Raw genomic sequence first — 26,024 nt, 5'->3', positions numbered from 1 at the left:
GTAGTAGTTATATAGGGTTATGAAGTGAAGACACAAATTAACTTACACCAGATATTAAGGAGGAGACAAAGGGCTCTAGATGCACAATTGTTATTTTCAGCAGCCTTCATTTCACTTCTGTTCCTTCTTCTCTCTTTTTTTAAAGGAAACATGCACTATGTTCTGGATTGTATGACTGTAGCATAGCAGAAAATGTCTAATGCAACTAAACATGCGACTAAACATATGGCTGGGGGGGCGTCGTTACAAACAACAACAGTGGCAACTGAGTTACTGAGGCTGCAAATGGTATGTTAATCACACACAAAATTTTAAAGAACGTAACCACATATTACCGTCCCCACTAATTTCATCTGTTGATCCGGGTAGCATGCAAAAAGAGAGAAAGCAATAGGGAAAGAGTGGGGAAGGGACAGAGGGAAAAAAGGGAAAGAAATGGGAAAATACAGCGTTACAATCACAGGTACGCAAAAGAGAATAAAAAGGCAAACAAAGTGCTATAGTCACCTTACATGCCTAGCTCCAAGGAACTGTGATAAGGCAATGGTAATTACGGTGTTCGTCGGGATCCCATCGTTTATTTTCATACAGCAATCACAAAATGCAGGCAGCGGACAACACACTAATTCAGTAGAGTTTGGGAGAAAAACTAGGCCACTGTTTTCACTGCTGACGTCCACTGCAGCCTCTCCCCTCTCTCCCAGCCCCAACAGTATTAATTCATTGGATAAACAACCTCAAGAGAGTCATTCTACTCCGTGATCTAGCTACTCCTTTAACTGTCAATGAAATACAAGCTGCCATCCTAAGCAGATGGGACTGAAATAAGTTTTGAAAGTTGTTATAGAAACTAGGCACTGTACTGAAAACGTTTTTTTTCCCCCATAAGGCACACAAGAAAAACAAATCCCTCCATAACCCAGTTTCTGGTGAAGCACAACTTGTTAAGGTCCAATAATCAGGGTTTGGGCACATACCACACGACATTTCCATTTTATTTCTGAGGCCTTTCTGGGTGGACCCAAAGTCACACTTTGACAAACTTTTGGCTTTCCTCCTTGAATTTATGTCATTGGTACAAGGGAATGGGACTGAGCTTTCCACTGCAGAACATGGACGGGACAATAAGTCTTCCCACCATAATGTCTACGCAACCTTTGGACCTGTGTACAATGGTCACACTGTTAGGACGCCAATATATTGTATAGCTGCTGCTTTAAGACACACAACTGTATGTCAGTGCCAGGGGTTCAAGCATGTATTGGCCCAAGCAGGTTACTAAGTGAAAGATTTGGAGGGTTCCCTTCACAGTCATTATTCAACAGGTTTGCACCACCACCAAAGATCCACCTTTGCAGCAATTAGAAATATTTCCTGTGACTCACTGAACAATTGGGGGGGGGGGAAATAGACAGTGAGCAAGAAAGCATGCAGACTTAAAATTTCAGCAGCATAATGTTTAGGTTCTTGGAACTTTGCTTACAATTTTACTGCAGCCTCAGGGGAGCAAAATTTTAACATGGTTAGTAATGTATAGCTGTTGGATTAATGATGCAACCTAAAGAAAGAGCAATGCAATACCCTTAGCTGGTGATTCATGTGAACAGAAGACAAAAGGGAGAAAATGTCTGGCTTTCTTTACTTTATGTTGACAGTGAGTGACTCCTTTATCAAGAAGCAGAAAATGAAAAAAGAAGAAAAATTATTTTTCATTTTCTACTTCTTGCAGAAAATTACTAAGAAAAGTGGTCAGGACAGCTGCAAGCAATGAACACAAGAAAGCACAAGATTAATGTTGCAGTCTGCTAGCTGTAAAGAATATTTATCTATATATTTATTATGTATATTTATCTTCTATTACAGAAATATATCTCTTACTTCTGCTTGGCTTTTTGAAAAGCAGGTGAGCAAAGAAGAGCTGTTAAAAACTTAAGATCCATCAACCCTTTCTGAAGTGCAACCAGAACAAGACATTTTGATATATATACTATAACGGTTTATACAGATGATCATTCTGATGATTCTTGACAACTCTGGAATTTCATGTGGATGTGTATACTAAAAAACACATGAAAAAATATTTTATGTATCACAGGTTCAAATAAAGACTATTTTATTTCACTCTAAACTACTTTAATAATATTTTGGGAAAAGGGTGTCTCAAAAAGCTCCTTGCTATAAGGCAGTCCCACTTCAGGGACTGGACAGATGATATCGCTTGACTCATTCACTTCCAAATTCCTTCCCCATCGCTCGCTTGCACAAAGTCAACCAATCACAAATTGATGCTAGATCCCACTACCAGAGCAACCACAAATTATTTTGATTCTAGAACGGTAAGGCAGCAATGATGGATAGGAAGGAAAGACATACAGAAAGTTGATTAGGAAACCATTCCAACTGTTCTAGTAAACCATGGCAAATAATGTTTAAACAAAAGGGTAACTGAAAAAGCTAAACTGTGTTCATGTGGGGCAGAATGGTTTCAGTGTGCAATTTATGAAAGTGCTTGTACTTGTGCTCAGTGCTTGTACTTGTCCCGGAGAGGAAACATATATTCATGTTATTTGCAGGGAGAAGGTCTTGCATTCAGTTCCTAAAACCTTTACTGAAGACCTTGAATAAAATAACTAAGAAAGACTCCTGAGGATTGGAATCCTAGAAAGCCATTATCAGTGAAAGTAGACAATACTGAATTATGTGGTTTGACCCAGCATAAAGCATTGTTCTGGTTTTCATAAGCTAATTTCAGAACTAACCAGTCCCTTGATCATATGGAATTGTGAAAGTGTTAAAAGCATGCTTCACTTATTTTATTTTATTTTATTTATTTATTTATTTTATAAGTGAAGCAAGCTTGGTAACTCCAGCTTTAGCAATATGGAACTACAACTCTTATCCATGCTAATATATTATAGATAGTCCTCACTTACTGACAATTGGGACTGACAATTCCATTGCTAAGCAGTGCGGTTGTAAAGTGAAACAACACATGACTGTGCAGGACTTATGTCAGTTCCACCATAGTTGTTAAGCAAATCACTATGGGTCATTAAGCAAGACATCATATGACTGTGACTTGTGACTTGCTGCTGACTGCCCCATTGACTCTGCTTGTCGGAAGCCGGTTGTGAAGCTCACAAATGGCAATCACATGACAGTGGGATGCTGTGACTGTTGTAAATGTGTGCCAGCTGCAAAGCATCCAAATTGTGATCACGTGACCGAGGGGACGTTGCAATGGCCGCAAGTTCAAGGACCAAATTCAAGGTGAAAAAGTCATAAACCTACTTTTTCAGCGCCATTGTAACTTCAAATGGTCACTGAACGAGGCAGTCAACAAGCAAAGACAACCTGTATAACCACAGGATTATATATATCCTGCCATTTCCAATCACCACATAGTACTCAACCATTTTACTTACTATTCTCCCCAGGATAAAGGACTTATTACTAACAGGTGAGGGTAATGAAAGATTTGCAACTCCTTTTTTCTGGGTTGAATTGTGGTGAGATAATCTCATAGTTATCAGAGGCTTACCATTCCAAGAGTAGGCATCAACCAAATTCTGAGCAATTACAGCATATATATTCAAAAATACCAAATCTACTACCAGTCTTTTGCTCAAGAAGTGAAGGCACAGAGTGGCTGTTTTGCTGCTAAACACTGGAGTGCCTTAAAATCAAGGACCAAAATGAACACAAGCTTTGGGTTGGCACTGAGGATGACAGACAAGAACATACAAATATAGTTTGTTGTAACTCTTAAATTCAACTGTTGTCTCAGGATACTATTCTATCCTTCTATTTTACTTTTTAAATACTCAGCTGTGAGCAATATCCATCTTAGCTACAAACAACTGTTTGGGTTTAGAACTGTTTCTGTTCTGTTTGCAATTCTGTTTCACAGGAACTCAATACCACAAGTATCTGGAGAATAGAGAATTAGATACTACAATTTGGGAAAAGAGGGAATTATGAAGTGATCCAATGGCAGCCATAATATGTATTCCTTAATTATAGTTAAAATGATACTTATCACTGAAAATTCCTGTGTAATATCATATCTTTTCAGGTCATTGGGCAAGAATAGAAAAATAACATCTTACTTAAAAATACTCACCTCCAAAAGTTTTTACTGCCCTAGAACTCATAACATTTTATAAACTTCTATTTCCATTTACAAATACCAAAAGGACATTAACTGATGAATGAACTGTCTGGAGGATCAAGAAATACACTTATATTAGGATGAGATATCTCTATCATTTGCCTAAAATGCAGAAGCAAGCAATGCTGTAAATGTCATTATTTCTGGAAATGATATGATCCCAGCTGGAGGAACTAGTTATATGCATCCTATTCTCAGGCCATATAATTCCTGGTTAAATAAAATACACTATTGAAATCTTGAACAAAATTAAATCCTCTGACAGTACTCCAGAAAACATCCTAACTGCCATGTTAAGGCAGATGACAAACCATTGGAAATATAATGCTGTGTTCCCAATTACTTCAGCTTTTGGACAAATACAAGCTAACACCACAGCCCTGGGCACTCATGTGGCTCACCATATATTGTCATCATTATGGCTTTCTCTGTTTCTGTTCCCAAAAGCAACTTCTCTTCCCCACCTGATTGATGACAAGTTCATTAACTGGCCTGACAGAGATAATACCATGGCAAAGTTTCATCAGGGCTTCGACAGCTTTTATTTTACATCTGAGCCTAGTCCAATTTATTACTTTGTGATGTACTATGAACTTGCCCTATGATAATACAATCACGTTATATCAAAAAACAACTGATACACAAACTTGTATGCTTGCAGCTTTCACTTAGAACGTGACATAAAATCTGTCTACAACCAAGCCCTTTGGTACAATTCTCTTTGTTTAAATTTAGCAGGCCCACAATTAAAGATTTTAAACCAGACATTTCTAGAACTATAATATTCACCTAATGAAGCTGAGGGCTAGAAGACAGTTGGCTACCTGCCACGGATGGTTTAGAACAAAGTTTCTCAACCTTGGCAACTTGAAGATGTGTGAACTTCAACTCTCAGAATTCTGGGAGTTGAAATCCACACATCAAGTTGCCAAGGTTGAGAAACACTGGTTTAGAAGATTATCATACTAGCATGGTATTGGACTAATGATCTATAAGGTCCCTTCCAATTCATACATTCTTTGATTCTAATGGTGGGGGGAAAAAATAGGAAAATCAACAGAAGCAGGCAGGTGCCCATAAATAAAAGATAAATACATTTGTAAGAGAAAACAATAGAACACTGCTTGTCACCTACAAGTTACAGCTAAAATCATTCAAAAATATTGTGATTAATCTACAGGGCATCCTAAACAATAACTTTTCTATTTTAGCAGCCTCAAACAATGCCTGTTCATAGAGACCCACTGAACACAGCAGGACATCTTCATATATATCAGCCTCCCAAAGGTATATGATCATCAGAGGATAACCTGCTGTTTGCACCACAATTTTATTCATAACTGAGATGGGACTTCTCTGTGGGAGTACCTAACCCTAGAGCACAAGCCTGTATTTTGTTGGAGCTGAAGATGCTTAGGAGTGAAGCCCAAATAGGATGGTAAATGTTATCTAAGGCTAAATACCAGCATAAGATCCATGAAATCCCCATTCTGAGAGAAACTAAGGCATATTATGATTTAGTCACTTTTTTAAAATGCATACAGATGACCTTCCTAACGTTCCCACTTTTATATCTGTCATTTTATCAGTTTTTAAAGAAAAAGTACATGTGTGCTTGTCTGAGCTTCTGACTGGTCATTATGTTCAGCTCGGACAACCCTTTGTTAAAGGAAGTCACTCAGATTCATCAGATTGAACTTCTTCTGGGCAGAGTTCAATGTAGTACTGGGACAGTATCTGGCCATGTTATCTGGGATGCCTTTTGGCCAGTGAACTCTGCTAAAGTGGATACGGTGCTCCCTAGAATGACCCAACCACTAGCAGGCTTGACTCACTGCCCTTCCTCGCTTTAGGAGCGGATGATGTCAATGGTCCGAAAAGAGTCTGTGGTGTGCCCGCTCCTAAAAACGCCCATCCTGGATCCAGTCACTTTGGACAACCATTGCCTGATTTCCAATCTTCTGTTTTTAGGAAAGAGTGTTGAGGCAGTAATGGGGAAACAACTACAGAGTATCCTAGAGAAAAAATGAAAGTGATTCTAAAATTAAACGACTGCCAAAAGGCCAAACTTTCTAACAGGAAAGGGCTGTTCAACAACAGAACAAACTGCCATAAAGAAAAGATGTATTCTTCTTTACTAGTTGGACTGAGGCTGGATGGCTGCTATCTGTCAGGACAATCCACAGCAGCATTCTGTCTGGCAGATCCTGTGTTTGGAAGAGGCTGGATCTCCAGGATACTGTCAATTTTTCAACTGATTGTGTAGTTACATGATGCCACAACATTAAGTGCATTCCATCCAACTTTAATAATAGTTCAATCCAACTCTTTAACGAGAGGCTGCAGAGTCATTTTTCCCTTCCCTTTCACTGACCTTCTGGGGGAGAAGAAACATTTGATAGAAAGAGAAGACAGCTAGAGTAGGCTAATAGATGATGGTGGCAGACAAGGAGCAGGGAGACCCCAGTCCTCGTCCACCCTCAGGCACAGCAGTCACTTTGGGCCAGTCACTCCCTCTGCCCGAGCTGCCCCGCAGGGTGGTGGCTGTGGTGGGGAAAACAAGAGAGGGGAGCGTTATGTACACCACCTTGAGCTCCTGAATGAAAGGGGGGATATAAATCTAATCAATAAATCATGAATATTAAGGAGTAAGTGCAAATGTGGAAACTGAAATGCAAAGAAAATTTTCTTATGTTCAGAAGCTCCATTCCTTCCTCCATTGGCAGGCACTGAAAGTAGAGATTACAGACCAGGACTCTGAGCAAATTAAGAAAGAGACAGTGTGCGTGCATGCCTACACACATGTGAGAAATAGTACATATATGCTACAGGGGAGGCTCAAATTAGTTCAATGATTTTTTACAACTTTTCTTGCTATTTTGACTGAGAGTTCACTTCTGAAGTGGGCATAACTGAAGAAGCAAACTACTGACAGGCAACCCACCTCACAGGGTGGTTGTTGTGGGAAAAAGTAGGAGGCAGGAGTATTAGGTATGCTCGCCACCTTGAGTTATATATAAATAAGGTGGGATTTTAAAAAAAAAAAGTTCAGCTGCAGCTGAATAGAGTTTTAAAACTGCAGGGCATGTTTATAAATAGCTGTATTACTGCCTATAGCTAAAGGCCTTTGAAAATCATAATGAATATTGGAAATGTTTATTAAGCAAAGGAACTTTAGGTTTCTTTGAAAGAGAGCATCTTTCAGCTATCTATAAAGTCCTGCCTTACTTTAAATATTGTCAAAAGATTATTTTCATTCTGCCATTCATGAACCCCAGCTAGCTTTACACACAAAGATTATAAGCTACCTCAATACTGTTCAGCAATATAAGTAACAGATGTACATGGAACATAATTAATGCTATACTGCAGTTTTTCTCAACCTCAGCAACTTCAGGATGTGTGGACTTTAACTCCCAGAATTCCCCATCCAGAATTCTGGGAGTTGAAGTCCCTGCACAGTAAGGATGCTGAGGTTGAGAAACACTGCAGTATAGCATTAATTATGTTCCATGTACATCTGTTACTTATATTGTTCAGTACCATTAAGATACATTCAGGATAGTAATGTGTGCCACTTCTGTGAAATAACTTCTTTGCAAGAGTTAGTATATGTGGGGGGGGGGGACCCCAAAGCCTATGCCTACTACAGTTTCAAATTAACGATCTATGCCCATGACTGAATTTCATGTAGCAACAGCAATAGCTGTTAAAGCTGGAAGGAGCCAGGCTACAGTTTCAGGGTTTTTTTTCCCATGCAAATAATAGTTGGGAAATGAGTAGAAGAAACAAAATCTGCATGAGTAATCAGTAGGATTGTATGAATCACTTTAGAGCCCAACCAATATTTCTGCATGAACAGCATTTAGAAACCCATAAATGCTTTTGCTACATCCAAAACACAAAATGCTAAAAATTAAAAAATTCTCCCTTCTTGGTTTTGATCTGTATTTTTCAGACACTGCTGCCCTGACAGCCGGTCAAGAGGAACAGGGTCATCAGTTTCCCAGGTTGGCTCTTCACATTTGCAGTTATGTTTCAACTGAGTATTAGACTCTTTTCATGAAATAAGTGCAATTATGTGCAGATGCACAAGCCAGGGAAACTAATATAAGGGGGAGATGGGCAAAAAAGAAAAAAAATAGAGACAGAAAAACGAGAAACACAGTTTTGAGCCCAAAGATGGTCTCTTCCTATCTCCTTTTTCTCTTTGCTCCTACATGATACACCTTAGGTTGAAGAGTGACTCAATTCTGATGTGCAGCCTATCATTTAATTGGCACAGTGCTCAGAAGATTATTCTGACATGTGTATAAATTGATAATTTCAAAAGGATTCTGCAGAGTTAATATTTTCATATGGGATCAAGTGATCAAATGCCCCCTCCTGAATATGAAAACCTGCAACTGCAGAGGGAGGCAGAGACAGTGAAGGAATGCAAAAGTCATTAAAAGATAAAAAAAAGTCAGTAAATGAAAAGCAGCTCTGGGAAAGAAGAAGCATAAGAAAGAGTCTCATAACAACCCCATTTTGGTTCTGCATGGTATAAGAAAGGACACAGGGAAACTCTGGAAGGCCTTCAAGATAGTGTTATTATATCCTTCAACAACAGAGTTACAATAGTCTTTGAGGTGTCTAATTCCAGACCTGGCCTACCTCAAAGGGTTAACAGCAACTCAAGAAAATATCCTCGTGAAGTATGAAAGGATATAAAAGCGAATTGACTGTTTTCGTTTGAAGGGCTTCCCATGGTGGAATCCCACAAACTGAATTTAGATAGATTCTTTATCATGGTCAATGACCAGTCTAAATTGAATTTTCCATTTTTTTTCTCCCTCAGAACTTCATTACTCTATATTATGCATGACTCATACCCATTTGGATTGGGTGATCATTATAATATCCTCATGGGGATGTAAAACTGATTAATTACTAGTTAATTATTAGGTTAGGATTCTAAGCATTGGCTCAATATCCCGCGCTCTCTGCAGAACTACAGTGTACAACAACAGCTATCAATTTCTTTTTAAGCCATTACTTTATCAGTGATAGGCAGCTTCTCACTTCATGAAGACTTACTACTTTACATTTTGTTTTGAAACAATCCTAAATCCAGTGACTCAATACAAACAAGAGAAGTGAATACCTTAAAATGAAGCAATTATCCTTAAACCCTTAATTCACAACCACTATATCATCTTCAGTCACCGATGACTAAACCCACATAGCTATATATACAATGCTCTATCAAAGCAAATTCTTTTTTCATAACAACATTAAAACAGGATTTTTTACAGCTATTTCCCCTATATGATAGCTCCCAGATCTGAATTGTGAAATTAACCTGCATGAAAACAATTAGCGTGCAATACTGTAATGGCTTCTAATACCAAAATTTAGTTAAAGAATCTTAAATAAGATTTGCTTGCAAGTTTTAGAAGATTAACTTTGCTTCTCACAAAACCTTGTTCAATCTTTTTTCTCTCCTGAGGGAATACTGGCAGGAAGTGAGCAAAATCCTTTTTTAAAAAAAAAATCTATCAGATATCCTACCTGATACAGAGACTGTATGTGATCGTATTCCTTGCTTCTCATTGTTGGCCAGCCTGTAACACAATAGTTCACAACTGTGAATACTGCATGTTCCATACAGTTCAAGACCTAGAGACTGCCCATTCCAGAAAGGTATCTACTCAGTTACCAGAGTCAATGTGTCTTCTGCAGAGCTAAATTTTGCAGGGGGGAAAGTGATTCTACTACTTTAAATTCACCTGGGGACCAAGGATAGAAGAAATTATCTGAAGAGTCCATTTTAAACTCCACCAGTTCAGCTTGACCAAGTCTGAAATGCTACAAAATGACATTGTTAAAAGCTGACTGAATGAACAACTTCATAGTTCTGAATTTCTTCTAATTATCTGAAGTCATTAATAATTATCTATAAAATAGATCACAGATATAACTCTACTGAGCATTGGTCATTTTAATGTATTCATTGTTTGGACTGCTCATATACACTGCACAGAGCCATTCAGACTGAACAAAAGAAATAGTTATAGATTGAAAGTATGTGTTAAGAAGAGGTTGGAATACTCAGTGATATTTGTAGATCGGGACCATTAGCATCTCAGCAATTTGACTGCATTTTTTATCCCTCTTGTTTTGATTTCTTGAATGAATACAGTGAACAGAAGCATGCTGAAGTACAAGGCTACATTTCTTTGAAGGGTTGCCCAGAGCAGGCATCATCAGCAATAGGCACTGGGCTCTCCCAGCTGCCGAAAGGCATCAGATGCTGATGCTGGCAACAGATAATGTCAAACCATGGACATTTAATTTGGTATGACTGAATTATACCTACTTTCGGTTTCCCAAGCAAAATGAAGATATAATGACTGGGCAATGAAAGGCATATACCCCTACGGTTACCTAGTACAATGGAGAATATAAAAATTTTACCATATCCATTTTGAATAATACTGCAACTGTTATTATCTTTCTAATTTTCTTTAATACTGCCTCCTGACTAGTATTGGTTCCCTTGGGTTCTGAAGCAAACAGGGATATCAAGCCGTGCTACCAAACTCCTTTTAGCTGTAGATACTGAGGTTTGTATGCATTCTGTGTGCAAAGTCTTCATTCTAACACTGAACTATATATGGGTCTTCCCTTACAGTCAAAATTTGCAATTGATTACGTTGGAGATTTCAATGTATAAATCAAAATAATAAGGTATTCAGTTTAATGCTTTAAGCTTCCAACAAAAATATTAAAACTTACTTTGGTATGGATGGTAAAGCTCTTTCACCTTCTAAATGAAGAAGAAAAAACATATTTATTGCCACATGTTAATAAAATATATACATAAGTACATTGCTTAAGAATAGAACATATTAACTTAAGCTAATTATATTTGATACCACCTTACAATATTACGATTTCTGACACAAAACTGCTCATATATGAAGAACAATATAGCACTGTACATCATGTATTACTGCTTAAAACTGAAAGAGCAAAAATGTGCTATACTGTCAGAAAATTAAAACTACAGAAAGTAGAAATTTCTATCTACTTTCACTATTATAGTTTTGTCTTTTTTCTTTTAGTTCTATTTTCTACCTATCTTTGCTGTATTCTTTGTTTTGTATTTTAACTGTACTTTGAGATATAATAAAGTTCTCATTAAAAGAAAAAAGAAAATTAAAACTATAAAGGAAGTCTTGGAGTTTCTGAAGAAACTGAATTTCTGCTCTGCAGAAACCAGCTACTTCTTTTTCACATTCCCATGCTATTCTCAGAAGACATGTACGACCAATACACCGGGAGAAAGAGAAGATCAAATAAAATAGTGAAAAAGCTAGTAGCAAGCACTCTTGTCAGAAACAGATGGTTCTACTTAGCAAAAATCGCAAGCATTCAGTGCAAATTGTACCTGCTTTAGTTATGGGCAACTTTTTGGACTCAGGGCAGCCAAAATAAATTTTCTGAAGTGCAAAAATATGTATGCTGGCACTAATGCTCCCATCCAAACAAGCATATTTGGGAGATCATTATTCTACTGCATACATTTTTTTTTAATTTGCCAATGTAAATTTGTCACTGAATAAGCTATTTAAAATTCCTCAAAATATTCAAAGTTCATATAATATGAGCATCAGAAAGATGAGCATTTTTGGGAAGGAGCCGTGAATCATCAAATTGTCTAAAATTCTGCCTACAAAAGCTTCCTGAAATTCTACACTGCTGTACAGTAGCTGAAACAAGTTTCTAACGAGACTAGTTATACAAGCACAATAGTTATGATCAAAATGCCTGGTTTTTGTTCGTTTGTTTGCTTATTTGTTTTTGGTTTTTTTAAAAGAAAGCTAAATGTACTTGCTAGCTAGAACTACTATACTTCTCCAGAGAACAGAAAACCTGGTGAGCCTTAAACTCTTCTGCACAGAACTGCACCCATCATGGGTTTTGGTGTCTCACTCCATTCTTTGAAGCTTAAAATTTCTATTCATTCTCTGAAGAGCTGGTTTTACTCCAAACTAGAACTTGGACCTATCCGATATCCCTCCCACTAGTGGAATGGGGTTCTGTCTCAGGAGTAGCTTGGTACCAAAGCTAAATTAGCTCTTTGTTAGGGAGTCAAGAAGAAAACTTTCTTCCACCACATCTCATGTAGCGGTTCATTTGTTCTCTCAATTGTTTTGTATATAAAAAAGAAGGCAAGTAAAAGGGGAAATCATGCATCACACTAAGGTATCATTTGGTCTCTTTGATCTTGGTTTAACATGAATCCAGCCACTGTGGTTTGTAAAATTTTGTATTATGTATGAACCTAGCCAATGTGGCTCATTCAAAAACAATCATTAAAATAAACTATGTCTTAGTATGATGTGTGAATCCTGACCCATCACACGGCAATAGTTTACTTTCAACATTTGTCTTAAAACAATTTAATCAGCTGCAGCTATTAAATTCCAGCTTAATCTCACAAGAAAGTTTCACTGCTAGAGTACTGGGGATTACATCATACTTGGTTCATGCAACTTGTTATATTTTACCAACCCATCTCCAGGGTTGTGGGGAACTAAAATTGGAAGTGGTGTGCGTCACAATTTAAAATAAAACCAATGGTGTTAGCCCAAAAATATTTTATGAGGTAAATGACATACTGATGGATATTTTTAAAAAAATAGCTTGTGACATAATAGTTAAGAGTGCTGGATTTTTCACTTTTGGGGAAGAAATAGTGAACTAAAGACGACTCCGCTAAAAGCAGAGCTAACGACTGAAGCAGAATGAATAGCCCGCGAGTAGACTGACTCTTCATAATTCCTCTCGGGACAAGGAAAGGACTTGAGATCGCCCACAAGAGCTCCAGACCGCTGCTCCTTGCAAGGATACTGCAAGATAGCAGTCTCCAGTGGGTTTAGAGCTCTGGGAGACAAGAGAATAACCATTTGCTCAAACCATGGTCAACGCCTTCAAAAGGAAATTGGGGTTGCATACTTCCCTTTCTAATCACTTTTGGAAATTGCTTATTAACTGCTTTTTAGCTATTAGGAACCTTTGGTCTGGCAAGTCTGAAAACATTGGGTGAGTTTCCTTCAATCCTTAGTGAAAGAAGTTTTAAGTACAAGCTTAAGGAATAAAAAAAAAATTTTTTTTAATTGAATAAACAGCAAAAGGGTGATTAAAACGTTGATTCTGGAAAGTTACAAATGGACTAAGTGTCCAGATGGATTTGAAATAAGACTTTGAAATTAATTATAAGAATTCTTCCCATGGGAAAATGCTTTTGTTTTGAATTAAAAAAAAAAATGATACTGTGAGAAGGCAGGGAGAAGTGAGGGCCTCAAACGAACCATGTTTGCTAGGGGAGAGCACTGTGCACCATGGGGCAGCCTTGGGGGGGTGGCAGGAGGGAGGATGGGCAGAAGGCACACTCGCACCAGAGTGGAGAGGGACGGCAGGAGGGAGGAAAGACTGCAGGCAAGAGGCACGTTCGCTCCAGAGTGAAGAGAAACGGCAGGGGGCGGCTGTCGGGTCAAGTGGGGATTGCAATGTGTATTGCGCTGATTGGATTCGGAAAGTGGAATGTCTGCGGTTTTGCGGTTAATTAGCGGCGCTCCGGGGCGGTAAAAAAAGGTGAGATTGTGAGCCAAGCCCTCGTAGGAGGGGGAGGACAGATAGGGGGTATAAAAAAAACCTGTCAGACCTTGCTTCGGGGTTCCTCCATTGCTGCGGGAGGGACCCACCTTTGCAAACGTGCCTAATAAAAACTTCTGTCTACTGGACAACCGAACCCGTGTCTGTCGTTTTCTGACAATACTTTGAAAGTTGGACACTAGAGGGAACCAGAAGGAACTAAAGATTACAATTAAAGGGGGGGGGATCCTTAAATTTGACTTACTAATAAAGAATGAAGCAAAACATTTTAACATTGGACATATTGAAAGATATATTTGAACAATGGACTCAGAAGTTAATTTTAAGAGAGTTTGCCTCTATCAATAGCCTGTGTGGGGAAGTTGTTATGGAAGAGGATGTTACAGAAGAGGAACAAATTTTACCTGAAAAGATTGAAACAGAACTGAAAGTGGATTTAAAAATGACAAGCTACAAAAATGATATGGGAAAAGATGCTACACTGGATATACAAATGAAACTGGCTGATGTCTTAATTGTAAGGTTTACCCCGTTCGACTAGAGAAACTCTCGTGACACATGTGTTCAGCAAAGAAGTTTACTCAAGCGTAATGTACGTAATTACAGACAAAGCCAGGACTGGCTTGGCACATCTTACAATATAATTTATAGTCCCCCCGTTCCCACGCTTTGCTCCGTTGCTTGGTTACAAATCACCCGCAGTTTTCCCCCCCTTCACCGAAATGGCAGATTCAGTTCAGTTCTTTTGTCTCTTGATTGCTTTACCCCACTGGCATGGTCATAGTCTTCGTTGGGTCTTTCTGTTGTGTGCAAAGCCGGGGGTTTTCAATCCCGCGCTGATTGCTTTGCCTCAGGCCACTGCTCACTCCTTTGTCTATGGCGGCCGAGGCTAATTGGCTCCAATACAAAATATCCGCTTCCGGTTTTTAGTTAGGCGGTCCCAGCTGGCCCATTAATCAGTTCGTGGTTTTCCCACTTCCCCTTTTTCCTTTGCTTGCGCTCGGGCAGTGGAACTGACTCAGCGTGGCTGGGCAAGTCCCTAGCCGTGCCGCGCTGGCTGAATCTGACATACCACCCCCCTGAAGACAGACTCCCTGTTTTTTACCTTGGCTTCCTGGGGCGCTTTCTGTAAAAGTCCTGGAGCAATTCGGGCACATTCACGTGGGCTCTGTTCACCCATTCGCTGTGCGATTTTGGGAAATGCTTCCATTGCACTAGCAATTGGATTTGTCCCTTGTGTTTTCTAGCATCCAGTATTTGCTTAACTTCAAAATGCCACTCCCCGTCGACCATAATTGGGGCCGGGGTCAGCTCTTACCTGTGCCAATTGTTGTCCGGTTAGTGCGGCTTCAACAAGCTGCAGTGAAAGACCAGATGGATCTTCTTGAGTGCCTTGGGGAGCATCAACCTGACGGTCACCAGATTAATTATTTCCGCGATGGGAAACAGCCCCACGAACCGTGGCCTGAGCTTCTTTGAGGCTTGGTGTGTCTTTAGGTTTTTCGTTGAGAGGTACACTTGGTCTCCCACCTTCCACTGCCACTCGGGGAGCTGCTTGCAATCGGTGTATTTCTTATAATCCGCTTTGGCCCCTTGCAGCGCCGTCCACACTGCTTCCTCGTGGCATCTATCTGGGCAAACCAAGTGTCCAACAAGTCTATCCGGGATGCCAGTTGGGGTAGCTCCGGCATAGGGACGAAGTCTCGCCCAGTAGCCACCTTACATGGGGTGAAGCCGGTGCTCTTATGGACTGCATTCTTGTATGCTACTTCCGCAAACGGTAGCAGCTCTGCCCAGTCGTCTGGCTGGTACCCCACGTAGCATCACAAGTACTGCTCCAACCCCCCCGTTAAGCCGTTCCGTGGCTCCGTCCATTTGTGGATGCGTGGCTGAGGAGAGAGCTTGCTGTGTTCCCACCCGTTTTAAGAACTCTCGCCAAAAACGCGCCATGAAGTTCCTGCCCCGATCACTGACAACTCGTCGGGGTGCACCGTGCAAACGGTAGATGTGCTGCACAAATAGTCGTGCCAGCCTCTCCGTTGTGGGGACATACCGACAAGCCACGAGATGCGCTTGTTTGGAGAACAAGTCTATTACAACCCAAATGGCTGTTTTCCCCTTGCTCTCCAGCAGTTCCACAATGAAATCCATGGCGATTTCCTGCCACGGACCATCAGGTGTTGCAACCAGCTAAAGTAGTCCCCGGGGCTTGCCTTTGCTCCCTTTTGCCATTGCGCAGGTCGGGCAGCCTCCCATGTATGCCTCCACATCTTTTCAGAGTGTCGGCCACCAAAACTGCCGCCGGACCAGATGGAGAGTCTTTACAAACCCGTAACGCCCCGCGCTCTTGCTATCGTGGGCTCTCCCCATCACCTCCCGTTGGCATCCTTCAGGCACGTACAGCTTCTCCTCATGCCACCACAAGCCGCCCTGGCCCGTTAATGAGTCCCGGTTCACCATGAGCCAAGTGTCCTGCTCTGCAGCTTCTAGGAAAGCCCATTTAAGCTCAGGTTTGGTATCCCTTACCCCCTTCCTTGTTTGGCTCCGGTTGACTGGTTTTGCGGCCAATCTATTCGCGGGGATGATGGAGTCTACAATCTCCTCCCGTTGGCTGGCATGCTGGGGCATACAGGACAGCCCATCCGCCAAAAAGTTCCTTTTCCCCGGGATATACTTGAGAATGAAATCGAACCTCCTGAAGTACTGGGACCAGTGTGTCTGTTTTGATGACAGCTTCCGCGGGGCTTTCAGTGCTTCAAGGTTCTTGTGGTCAGTCCACACTTCGAACGGCTGGGCTGTCCCCTCCAACAGATGCCTCCAAGTGGATAGGGCCCACTTGACTGCAAACGCCTCCTTCTCCCACACCATCCACCTCCTCTCCGTTTTGGTGAACTTGCGGGAGACGTGCACATGGGTGAAGGGGCCCCTCAGGTCTGGGCTGCAGCAGGACTGCTCCCACCGCCATGTTGGAAGCGTCCACCTGAATCACGAACCGCTGGTCTGGGTCGGGGTGGTGTAGGATTGGCTCCACCGTGAATCTGCACTTCAGATCCCCAAACGCCTCTTTGTACTCTGGGGTCCACGCCAGAGGCATGCTGGGCTTGGGGGTTTTCCCGCTGCCTCGAGTCTTGAGTAAGTCCGTTAACGGGAGGGTAACTTGGGCGAAGTTTGGGATGAACTGCCTGTAGAAGTTCGCGAACCCTAAGAAGCTTTGGAGTTGCCTCCGGGTCTGTGGCACTTCCCAGCCCAGCACATCCTTCACGTTCGCTGGGTCCATCTCAATGCCTCGGCTGGATATGGGATAGCCAAGATAGTCCAGCTGCTCCCGATGGAACTCACACTTCGACAGCTTGGCGTATAGTTGTTATTTTAGTAGTCTCTGAAGCACCACGCGTACTAATTTCATGTGTTCAGTCAGGGTCTCTGAATATATCAAGATGTCGTCCAGGTATACCAGGACGCCCTGGTAGAGTAGGTCATGCAGTACTTTGTTTATTAATTGCATGAACATTCCCGGGGCCCCTTTTAACCCGAACAGCATCACGCGGAATTGGAAACTTCCAAGCAGGCAGTTGAAAGCCATTTTCCACTCATCCCCTGCGCGGATCCTGACCCTGAAGTACGCCTCACGCAAGTCCAGTTTTGTGAATACCCTCCCCTTGGATAGGTGGGATAACAAGTCCTTCATCAAGGGGAGAGGGTAATTGTATTCCGTACTTATAGCGTTCAGGCCCCAATAGTCCACGCACATCCGGAGCGAGCCGTCTTTCTTTTCCCAGAACAACACCGGAGCCGCCAGTGGAGACTTCGTGGGCTGGATAAAATCCCACGTGAGGTTCTTGTCTACAAACTCCCGAAGGGCACCCATCTCCTTCCCCGACAGAGAGTATTTTCGGCTTGGGTACCTTGGCTCCCGGCTCTAACTCGATGGCGCAGTCCCTGGGTCTGTCGGGTGGGAGTTGATCTGACTCTTTCTCGCTGAACTCTGCCATCAAGTCCTGGTACTGCTGCGGGATGCTTCCGACGCTCTTCGGCTCTGCTGCCTTTCCCATCACAGACTCGCCCGCCGTAGTCGTCTTGTATGTTGCCGGTTTAGGGCCCCTCAGTTTTGATGCCGCCGCCACCTCACGGGGTCCCAGACTCACCGCTCCCACCGCTGTGGATCCTATCCCGGTTCGCTCGCCTCCCCGCACTGGACGCTCCGGCTCCACCGACTCCTCTGCAGCTACGCCTCCCCTTGTTATCAGCTGTCGTTGCTTCCGGCACTCTCGCCCCCACTCCTCCGCATCTCAGCATCTCAGATGCCCAGTCAAGGAGCGAGTTCCGCCGCTTCAGCCACACCAAGCCAAGCACTACTGCATAATTGGCAACTAGGACCACCACGAACCTCAGCTCCTCTTGGTGATCCCCAGTCGTCATTCGGACTGGCTTGGTGTAGTACTGAGCCGGCCCCCCCTCCGGCAAGTGAGCCGTCAAGATGACTGAAGGCAATGGGCTCCTTGAGTCTCCGCACCTGGAGACCTAGCCCTGATACTATCGCCGGGTGTATCAGGCAGTGGGTACACCCGGAGTCCAGTAGCGCCTGCAATCATGCGTCAGCCCCCGATCTCACCCGCAGGATGTGTACCCTCACCTGCATGGGAAGGCAGTCCTCGTCCGCTATCGAATCTGCACATCTCGGCTCCTCTGCCCGCACTGGGACGCCGTTCAGTGCGAGCGCTGCTCATTTCCCGCCAGTCCCATCTCTTCCCCAGATGATGCCATCTCAGGAGTGGACCACCCGGTCCTGCTCCATTCTGCTGCCACTGCTCCGATCCCTTTCCATGGCTGGTCGGGGGCTCACCGCCCCGGGGTCTTCAGGGCCCCGGCGTCTGCCCGGGGTGGGACCCCATCTCGCTCCGTCGGGCATTGCGCCGCCCGATGGCCTCGTCCCCCGCACCGGAAACAGGCTGGATCTCTTCGGAGCCTACTATCCCCCCATGGGTTGCTGTCGGCTACTCCGCCTCTCCTCTGAAGCCCCCTCGCGCGACTCATCTTTGGTCAGCTCTTGGTTCCTCACTCTCTGCTTGATCTGCTGCCATGCCGCCTCTGCCGTCCCAGCCAGCCAGATCCACTCTTTTAGTGTGGTCGGGTCGTCCCGACCAAGCGCTCTCTCGAGGACCTCCGAATTGAGGCCATTTTTAAAGTAGTCCACCCTCAGGGACTCCGGCCAATCCGTCAGTTTCTCCGCTAGGCGCCGAAACTCCAAGGCGTACTTGGCTATCGACTTCTCCCTCTGCTTCAGGTGGGAGATGTCGTCTCTGGCCCGCCTGGCACTCAGTGTGTCTTCAAATCTGTCCCAGAGGGCCTGCATGAACTCCGGAAACCTCTTTAGTTCGGTCGTGTCAGCATCATACAAGCAGACCACCAAACCAGCAGCTTGGCCCTCCAACAAATCCACCACGTAGGCGACTCTCTCCTTGTCGCCTGCAAACAGGTGCCCACTCCGCTTCATGAAATTCTGCACCTGTGTCAGGAAGCAGGGTGACTGTTCAGGGTCTCCCAAGAACTTCCCGGTAAGACCCCGGAGTCTCAATGCGTCTGTCGCCCGTCGATCTCCTGCCGAGGTTCACCCCCGGAATCAGCTGGGTCGCCGGGCCACTGCTGGCATTGCCCGATTCCTCATCCACCTGCGTCTCTGCCGCCAGGGCCTCGCCTTCCCAAAGTATGGCCTGCAGCATCGCCTGGATGGCGTCCATCTGCTGTTCGACCTTGGCCTCCAGTTGGGTGAGTTGTTCCTCCAGCTCTCGGATCTTAGATCCTGAGCCATGGCTTGTCGTGACCCCCCATCCTGTCGACTTGTCAGGCCCCAGGCCCACGCTAAACGATCACCTGTCCTCTGGCGCCCTCTTGGCTGCGTCCGTGTGCCCCTCTCTCTGAGCCGGTCCTGCCATCCCGCCGTCAGGTCCGGGCTCCTCATTGCTCCCTTGGCTAGCGGTTTCCCCGTCGCTGGCCATCTCCTGGTGTCGTCAATCGGTTCTCCTCCAGTTCTGGCTACAGGAAAAAAGGTGAGCGCTCCTCAGTGCGTCCCGGGTAGCATTCAAAGGTGAGTCCTGGCTTTATGTAAGGTTTACCCTGTTCAACTAGAGAAACTCTCATGACGTGTGTTCAGCAAAGAAGTTTACTCAAGCGTAACGTACGTAATTACAGACAAAGCCAGGACTAGCTTGGCACATCTTACAATACAATTTATAGTCCCCCTGTTCCCACGCTTTGCTCCGTTGCTTGGTTACAAATCGCCCGCAGTAATCCCCCCCTTCACCGAAATGGCAGATTCAGTTCAGTTCTTTTGTCTCGATTGCTTTACCCCGCTGGCATGGTCGTAGTCTTCGTTGGGTCTTTCTGTTGTGTGCAAAGCCGGGGTTTCCCAATCACGCGCTGATTGCTTTGCCTTGGGCCGCTGCTCACTCCTTTGTCTACGCCGGCCGAGGCTAATTGGCTCCGATACAAAATATCCGCTTCCAGTTTTTAGTTAAGCTATCCCAGCTGGCCCATTAATCAGTTCGCGGTTTTCCCACTTCCCCTTTTTCTTTTGCTTGCGCTCGGGTGGTGGAACTGACTCAGCGCGGCTGGGCAAGTCCCTAGCCGTGCCGCACCGGCTGAATCTGACATTAATAATTAAAAAGGATATACAAATAAACTAAGAGAGTGAACTGGATAATTTTTCTATATTTATTTTTATTTATTTATTTATTATTGAATTTGTATGCCACCCATCTCCCCCAATGGGTGACTCTGGGCAGCTCACAATTAAAATTAAAAACCCATAAACTTTTAAAAATACCTCATAAATAATTAAAATTAATTAATCCATTAAAAATCAACTGTAAAAACAAACCGTATACATGATACTTAAAATATTCAAGATGATGGGGGGGGAATCAATTACCCCACAAGCCACCTTCACTGGTGCCAGCCGCTAGCTGGCCCCCAGGCCTTCTGGCAAAGCCAAGATTTCGCACCTTTCCTGAAGGTCATGAGAGTGGGGGTATACTACACCTCGGGAGGTAGGTTGTTCCACAGAGCAGGGGCCACAGGAGAAAAGGCCCTCTTCCTAGATCCCACTAGTCCAAATTCCTTGACTGGTGGTGTCTGTAACATGCCCATTCTGCTGGACCAAGTGGGGCGGGCTGATGTAACAGGGGTGAGACGGCTCCTCAGATAACCTGGTCCTGTGCCATGAAGGGCTTTAAAGGTGATAACTAACACCTTGAATTGAACCCAGAAGCAAACCGGCAACCAATGCAGCTCGCGTAACAGTGGTGGTATACGTGCCCCCTTGGGGGTATTCAGAACTGTCCGTACCGCCACATTCTGTACCCGGTTGTAGCTTCCGGATACTCTTCAAGGGTAGCCCCATGTACAGCGCATCCAACTGGGAGGTGACCAGGGCATGAGTGACCATGCGGAGGGCCTCCTGATTAAGGAAAGGGCATACATTAGATTTACAAGAGTTTTTGTTAAAGCTTTGAAGAATTTTGTGAGAAAGGACAAAGAAAAAATGAAAAAAAATCAAGTTCTAAGACATTATTTGAAGGGGCTAAAGATGAAGATTGTTAAAAGTAAAAAGAAGGAATATAAAGTTGGTTTATTTGATTAAGGTTAAAATAGATATGTTGCTATCTCTGGTAACCCTTAATGGACTTTTGCTGATCAGGACTGAAGTGATGATGCTTTAAGGATTTGTTTATAGAAAAGAGATGGGTATGGGAAGAAGAGATCATTTGTTGTATTTTAAGAGAAGGCGGTAAGTTGCTAAAATTGTTTATACTTGTCATGAGGAAGGGGGAAGTCATTTGTTTATGTATTTTTTTTCTTTTTCTTTACTATATTCTTATTTTTTTTCTTTTCTATTTTTATTTCTTTTCTTTTCTGCACCTTCTTTTTTTTTGTTTTTTGTTTAGCTTGTATTAGTTTTTATCTTTGCAATTGCATTTTTAATAAAATTACTATTATTATTATTTTTTTTTTAAAAAAAGGATTTCTAATGGCAAGACTAAAATTAGAATCTCTTTTCAACTACATGACTAACTGGGTAATTTGGAACAATCAGTATGTCTCAACCTAATTCCTTCCCCATGGTCTCTGTGAAAGGATGAGGGACAGAAGAATCAGGTATGTTTCACTAACTCTTTGGAAGAAGAGATTAAAATATAAAAATAAATAAAATTATATCTGAACAGCTAATGTCAGTGTCAGAAAGAGAATTTCGTACACAATTTCAAATCCAAACAAAAATATGGACTAAACAGAGATAAGCAAATAATATTATAAAAAGGAAAAAAGGAGAATTGTGGGCGCTAATTATTATTCAATTGGTAAACCAATAATTGAGTGAAAGGTTTGGAACGTGTCTAAGTAAATGTTACCATTTACAGAATTATGGTATCAGACTAACTACTGGAATTGCTATTCTAGTTCCTCTTGTGTTATATATTCCCTTGCAAATATTGTATGACTTTTTTTCCCTATGTATTTTTAACTAGTTGTATTGTAGGAGGAGAGCCACGTTAGTCTGTGTTAGTCAACGATCAGGAGGACTCTGGTCGCACCTTTTCAGTCTAACAATTTTTTTTTTAAAAAAAGCATAAGCTTGTGTTATGCTTCTGAGGAAGCAAGCTGTATCTCAGGAAAGCTTATACCTTTTAATAAAATTTGCAAATCTGAAAATATGTCACCAGAATCCTTCTGACTTCTATCTAGTTATATGTCTGATAAGTTACACATGCGGAGATGCAGCCACTAATTTCTTCTCAATTAAAGGATACAACAACAGACTAAATGCAACAAAAATACTTTAAAAATGTTTTATCTTACCTTTCTGGGGTTGGATAATAAAGGACTGCGTTGCACCCGTGACCAGTCGGCAATAGCCATCTATCAAGTCAGCCATGTTCTCTGCAATGGTTAAGGATGGTGCTGTCACTGTCAGAGGCTACCGAGAGAGAAAAAAAATAGTGCACTGAACAAAGAGGCCTTATTGCAGGCACAAACATTTAGCACAGCTGCTGAACTATTACATCAGAGAAGAGCATGCAAATGAGAAGCAGTAAATAGAAAAAAGTGCTTGGATGGCTGAAAATGGCCCAGTTCTTATGCCTGAAAATTCTCCATATGGAGTAACTCCCAGAGAGCACATAACATGTGAAAAGTGTTGCCACCAAGATAAGCACTGATTATAACAGAAGCGCATTTTCAGCTGATAATTTCATCTGTCTTCCTGCTTAGAAGCGCCATTCCATGTACGTGAAAGGGCTTACATGCATGGATGCATCCATGGACTCTACACATTTAGAAATTAATCTTAATGTATTCAATTATTTACTGATTGGTTTTTTTATTCTGCCAAATTTCAAAAATGACTCCAGGTGGTTTACACCAAAATTTAAAAGCAGCATAAAATAATCAAACAAGTGCAAGTAACAAATTCCAGTGCCTTCTGGAACAGAGCAGTCTTCAGTAGCCTCCTAGGGCCAGAAACTGGGGTTTCAGCTTAATCTCAAGGGGGGGGGGGCTGTCCCATAATATGAGGGTTGCAACTCAAAAACACTGCCTGCCCGCCCCACTCCCCATCACATAGGCTAGATGGCATTAAAAGATGTTAACAGTCGGATGGACTGCTTTTGTGGGGAGTAGGTGGTCTAAGTAACATAAGACTGTATTGTTTAAAACCAGTACTTAGAACTGCACCCAGAAACCCACCAGTAACCTAGATGACAACAGCTAAATAGTTGTTAAAGGCAACAGTAATTTTGATTTGCCAACATATGGACCACCATGTTTCAGACTAACTGTAGCTTCTGAACGGTCTTCAAAGGCAGATCCTTATAGTGTCCTGTTCTAGGCTGAGCAAACACACTGGAGCAAGTTCAATTGGTTGAACAACTTGGCATTTATACTTCAGGCAAATACAAAGACAGGTAGAAAGCCATCAGAGCACATACACTCCAGGAGATATATAGGAAGTTAGGCCTTGCCTGGTAGCTGGGCACACCATGAAAAGAATCATAGCCATAGAACGCAAGTGGTGGGGCTAGAACCCAACATAGTATGGGTTTGAGAAAACAGGATGAGGGAGTAGCAGAGAGAGAAGAATAGTTTGCAATAATGCAGGAGTCGCACCTCAGAGAGTTCCATAAACCAGCCCAGGCAACACAAAGACTGGCAGCACAAAGGATTAAGCCTCTTAATCCTTAGTCCCTAAAGTCCTTGGCCAAACATGTAGAGTGCACAGCAGTAATCCAAATGGGTGGTGATAAGTGCATGAGTCACCATATGTAGGGCCTCTCTACTTGGAATGGAAGTAGGACTGGCACACCAGCCTTAGCTCAGCTTGTTTCTTTGTATCCAATCCTGTCACAGTCAGTGCCATCAGATACCAGGTCACAATTTCCACTACACCCCAAGAGAGACCCAGGGTGGAGACGTATCACGGGATATCATCAGCAATATTGATGATACCATACTGCAAGCCAACAGATGACCTCTCTCAGCAACTTCATGTAGATATTACATAGCAAGGGTGAGAACAAGAATGGCTGCAGTCCTCTACAAGTAAGCTGCCACTTTGATAACTTCTTGTTCTCCTCTACTCATGACTGGTGCTGCCTACTTAAGAAGGAGTGGAATTATGTTAAATCAGGGTCCCCACTTACAGGGAGTCTAGAAGGAAATCATGGTAGACCAGATCAAAGGCTGCCAAGAGGTCTATAAAGACATGGAGGAGTACATTCCTCCCATACAGGTGCCAACAAAGGAAATCAACCAGAATGACCAGTGCCATTTTGATCCTACAACCGCCTCTGAATCCAGACTGAAATGGGTTTAGATAATTGACTCCTTTGAGGGTGCTCTATTATCAACACCCACCACCTCCTCAACAACTTTTTCTAAAAAAAGGAAGACTGGACACTGGGCAACATTTATCTAAAATTGTTGGGTCCAAGAATGGCTTCTTGAAGAGGGTGTGCACTGCCTTTTTCAAGGCTGGCAGAAATACCACTGTAATATTTTTTTCTACTTTTGATTGAATATCAAGATATACTATATGCCAACAACCCTCAAGTGGTAAAAGACATTCAGAAATAATTCATGCTTTATAGTCTTGAAAAATTTGATTGGTTGCTGTTATTTTAAACTAACAATAAACCCACCAACTGCTCTTATGGGAAGAATCTGAGAAAAGTGACCAAGGAAAGGATGTAAAGTCAATTTCAGAACCTGCTTCAGCTGGATCATCTCCAAATGCAAATAAACGTGATGAAGCAAAGCTTCTGGCAGCAACTAAGGAGATGTTTAATGGTTTCCAAAAGCAGCCTTAAATGAGGGATAGCTTTTCCCAGATGGTGCCATAAATGCTGCGTAGTTCTTGGCAGAAGCAAAATCCTCCAAAACAGGAACCCGCACCCATGTTTTAAACAATATCACAGCCCAGTTCTCAAATCTCATTCTTTTCTACTTCTTCCCTGTTTTTATTCACTTGATTAATGATGATGTCCAGAATACAGCTAGATCAGGCAAAAATAATTCCAGAGTTCAACTGCTTTCATTCATGGTTGCCTGTTTGGTCTTTTCTAACCATAGACTTCAAAGCAGCTTCTGTCAAAAATAATGCAGTAACAAGTACCCAAAGGAGGCAGTACTTTTTTTAATTGCATATATCGTCATGAATTGTTGTAAAAGCAATAGCACCAAGGGTTGGTATAGGTATGTAATCCACTAATTCTGATAGGAGCGCTGTGATCTCTACTGTTCTTGATCCTATTCTCCAGTAAGAATAAAACCCTATCAGGAAATTACTATATAGCATCTTTCATAGCTAAAGACCAGAAATATCTTTGTCTCTGGATAAAAAAAAGTATCTGAGATTATTCTCTTATGAAATAAGATATTTTATTTATGCCCTACGTTTTTATAGTATGAAACAGGAACATCTACACCTACCTTTATTCAAAAAACACACAGAAGAAATTGGCTTGCTCTTCCTGGCCACCCAGAAGAAACATCAGCAGACTTACCTCTGGGGCTCCAGCAATTTTCATCTGTAGCATTCCTTTTCTGTCCTTGTCTTCACTAGTTGAATACTGAATGGTCTGTACTTGATGGAAGTCTGCCAAATGGGTAGGCTAGAGAAAATCAGAAGGAAAAT

At 42.5% G+C, this 26,024-nt stretch overlaps 1 protein-coding gene across 8 annotated transcripts in view; it reads right to left on the bottom strand.

Annotated features, from left to right (window-relative positions):
• The window catches only part of PTK2 (protein tyrosine kinase 2), a 224,564-nt gene that overhangs the window by 71,586 nt on the left and 126,954 nt on the right, over nucleotides 1–26,024 (bottom strand). For 6 of the 8 annotated variants that reach the window (XM_088148916.1, XM_088148917.1, XM_088148915.1 and 3 more), the window contains 5 exons: nucleotides 25,894–26,001; nucleotides 22,694–22,811; nucleotides 10,952–10,982; nucleotides 9,725–9,777; nucleotides 336–353 (listed from right to left, as the gene is read on the bottom strand). In XM_088148916.1, the coding sequence (XP_088005042.1) occupies nucleotides 336–353; nucleotides 9,725–9,777; nucleotides 10,952–10,982; nucleotides 22,694–22,811; nucleotides 25,894–26,001 (328 nt within the window). The remainder of the gene's footprint in view (nucleotides 1–335; nucleotides 354–9,724; nucleotides 9,778–10,951; nucleotides 10,983–22,693; nucleotides 22,812–25,893; nucleotides 26,002–26,024) is intronic. The other 2 variants (XM_088148919.1, XM_007425593.4) reach the window with 1 other exon arrangement.

The sequence above is a fragment of the Python bivittatus genome, unplaced genomic scaffold, assembly GCF_059951505.1.
Source record: "Python bivittatus isolate LINGU-HERP-01145 unplaced genomic scaffold, Pbiv_v1 ctg000590_np1212, whole genome shotgun sequence".
Taxonomy (NCBI): Eukaryota; Metazoa; Chordata; class Lepidosauria; order Squamata; family Pythonidae; genus Python; species Python bivittatus.
The sequence above is the reverse complement of the archived record's forward strand: the minus strand, read 5'-3'. Positions and strand labels throughout refer to the sequence as shown.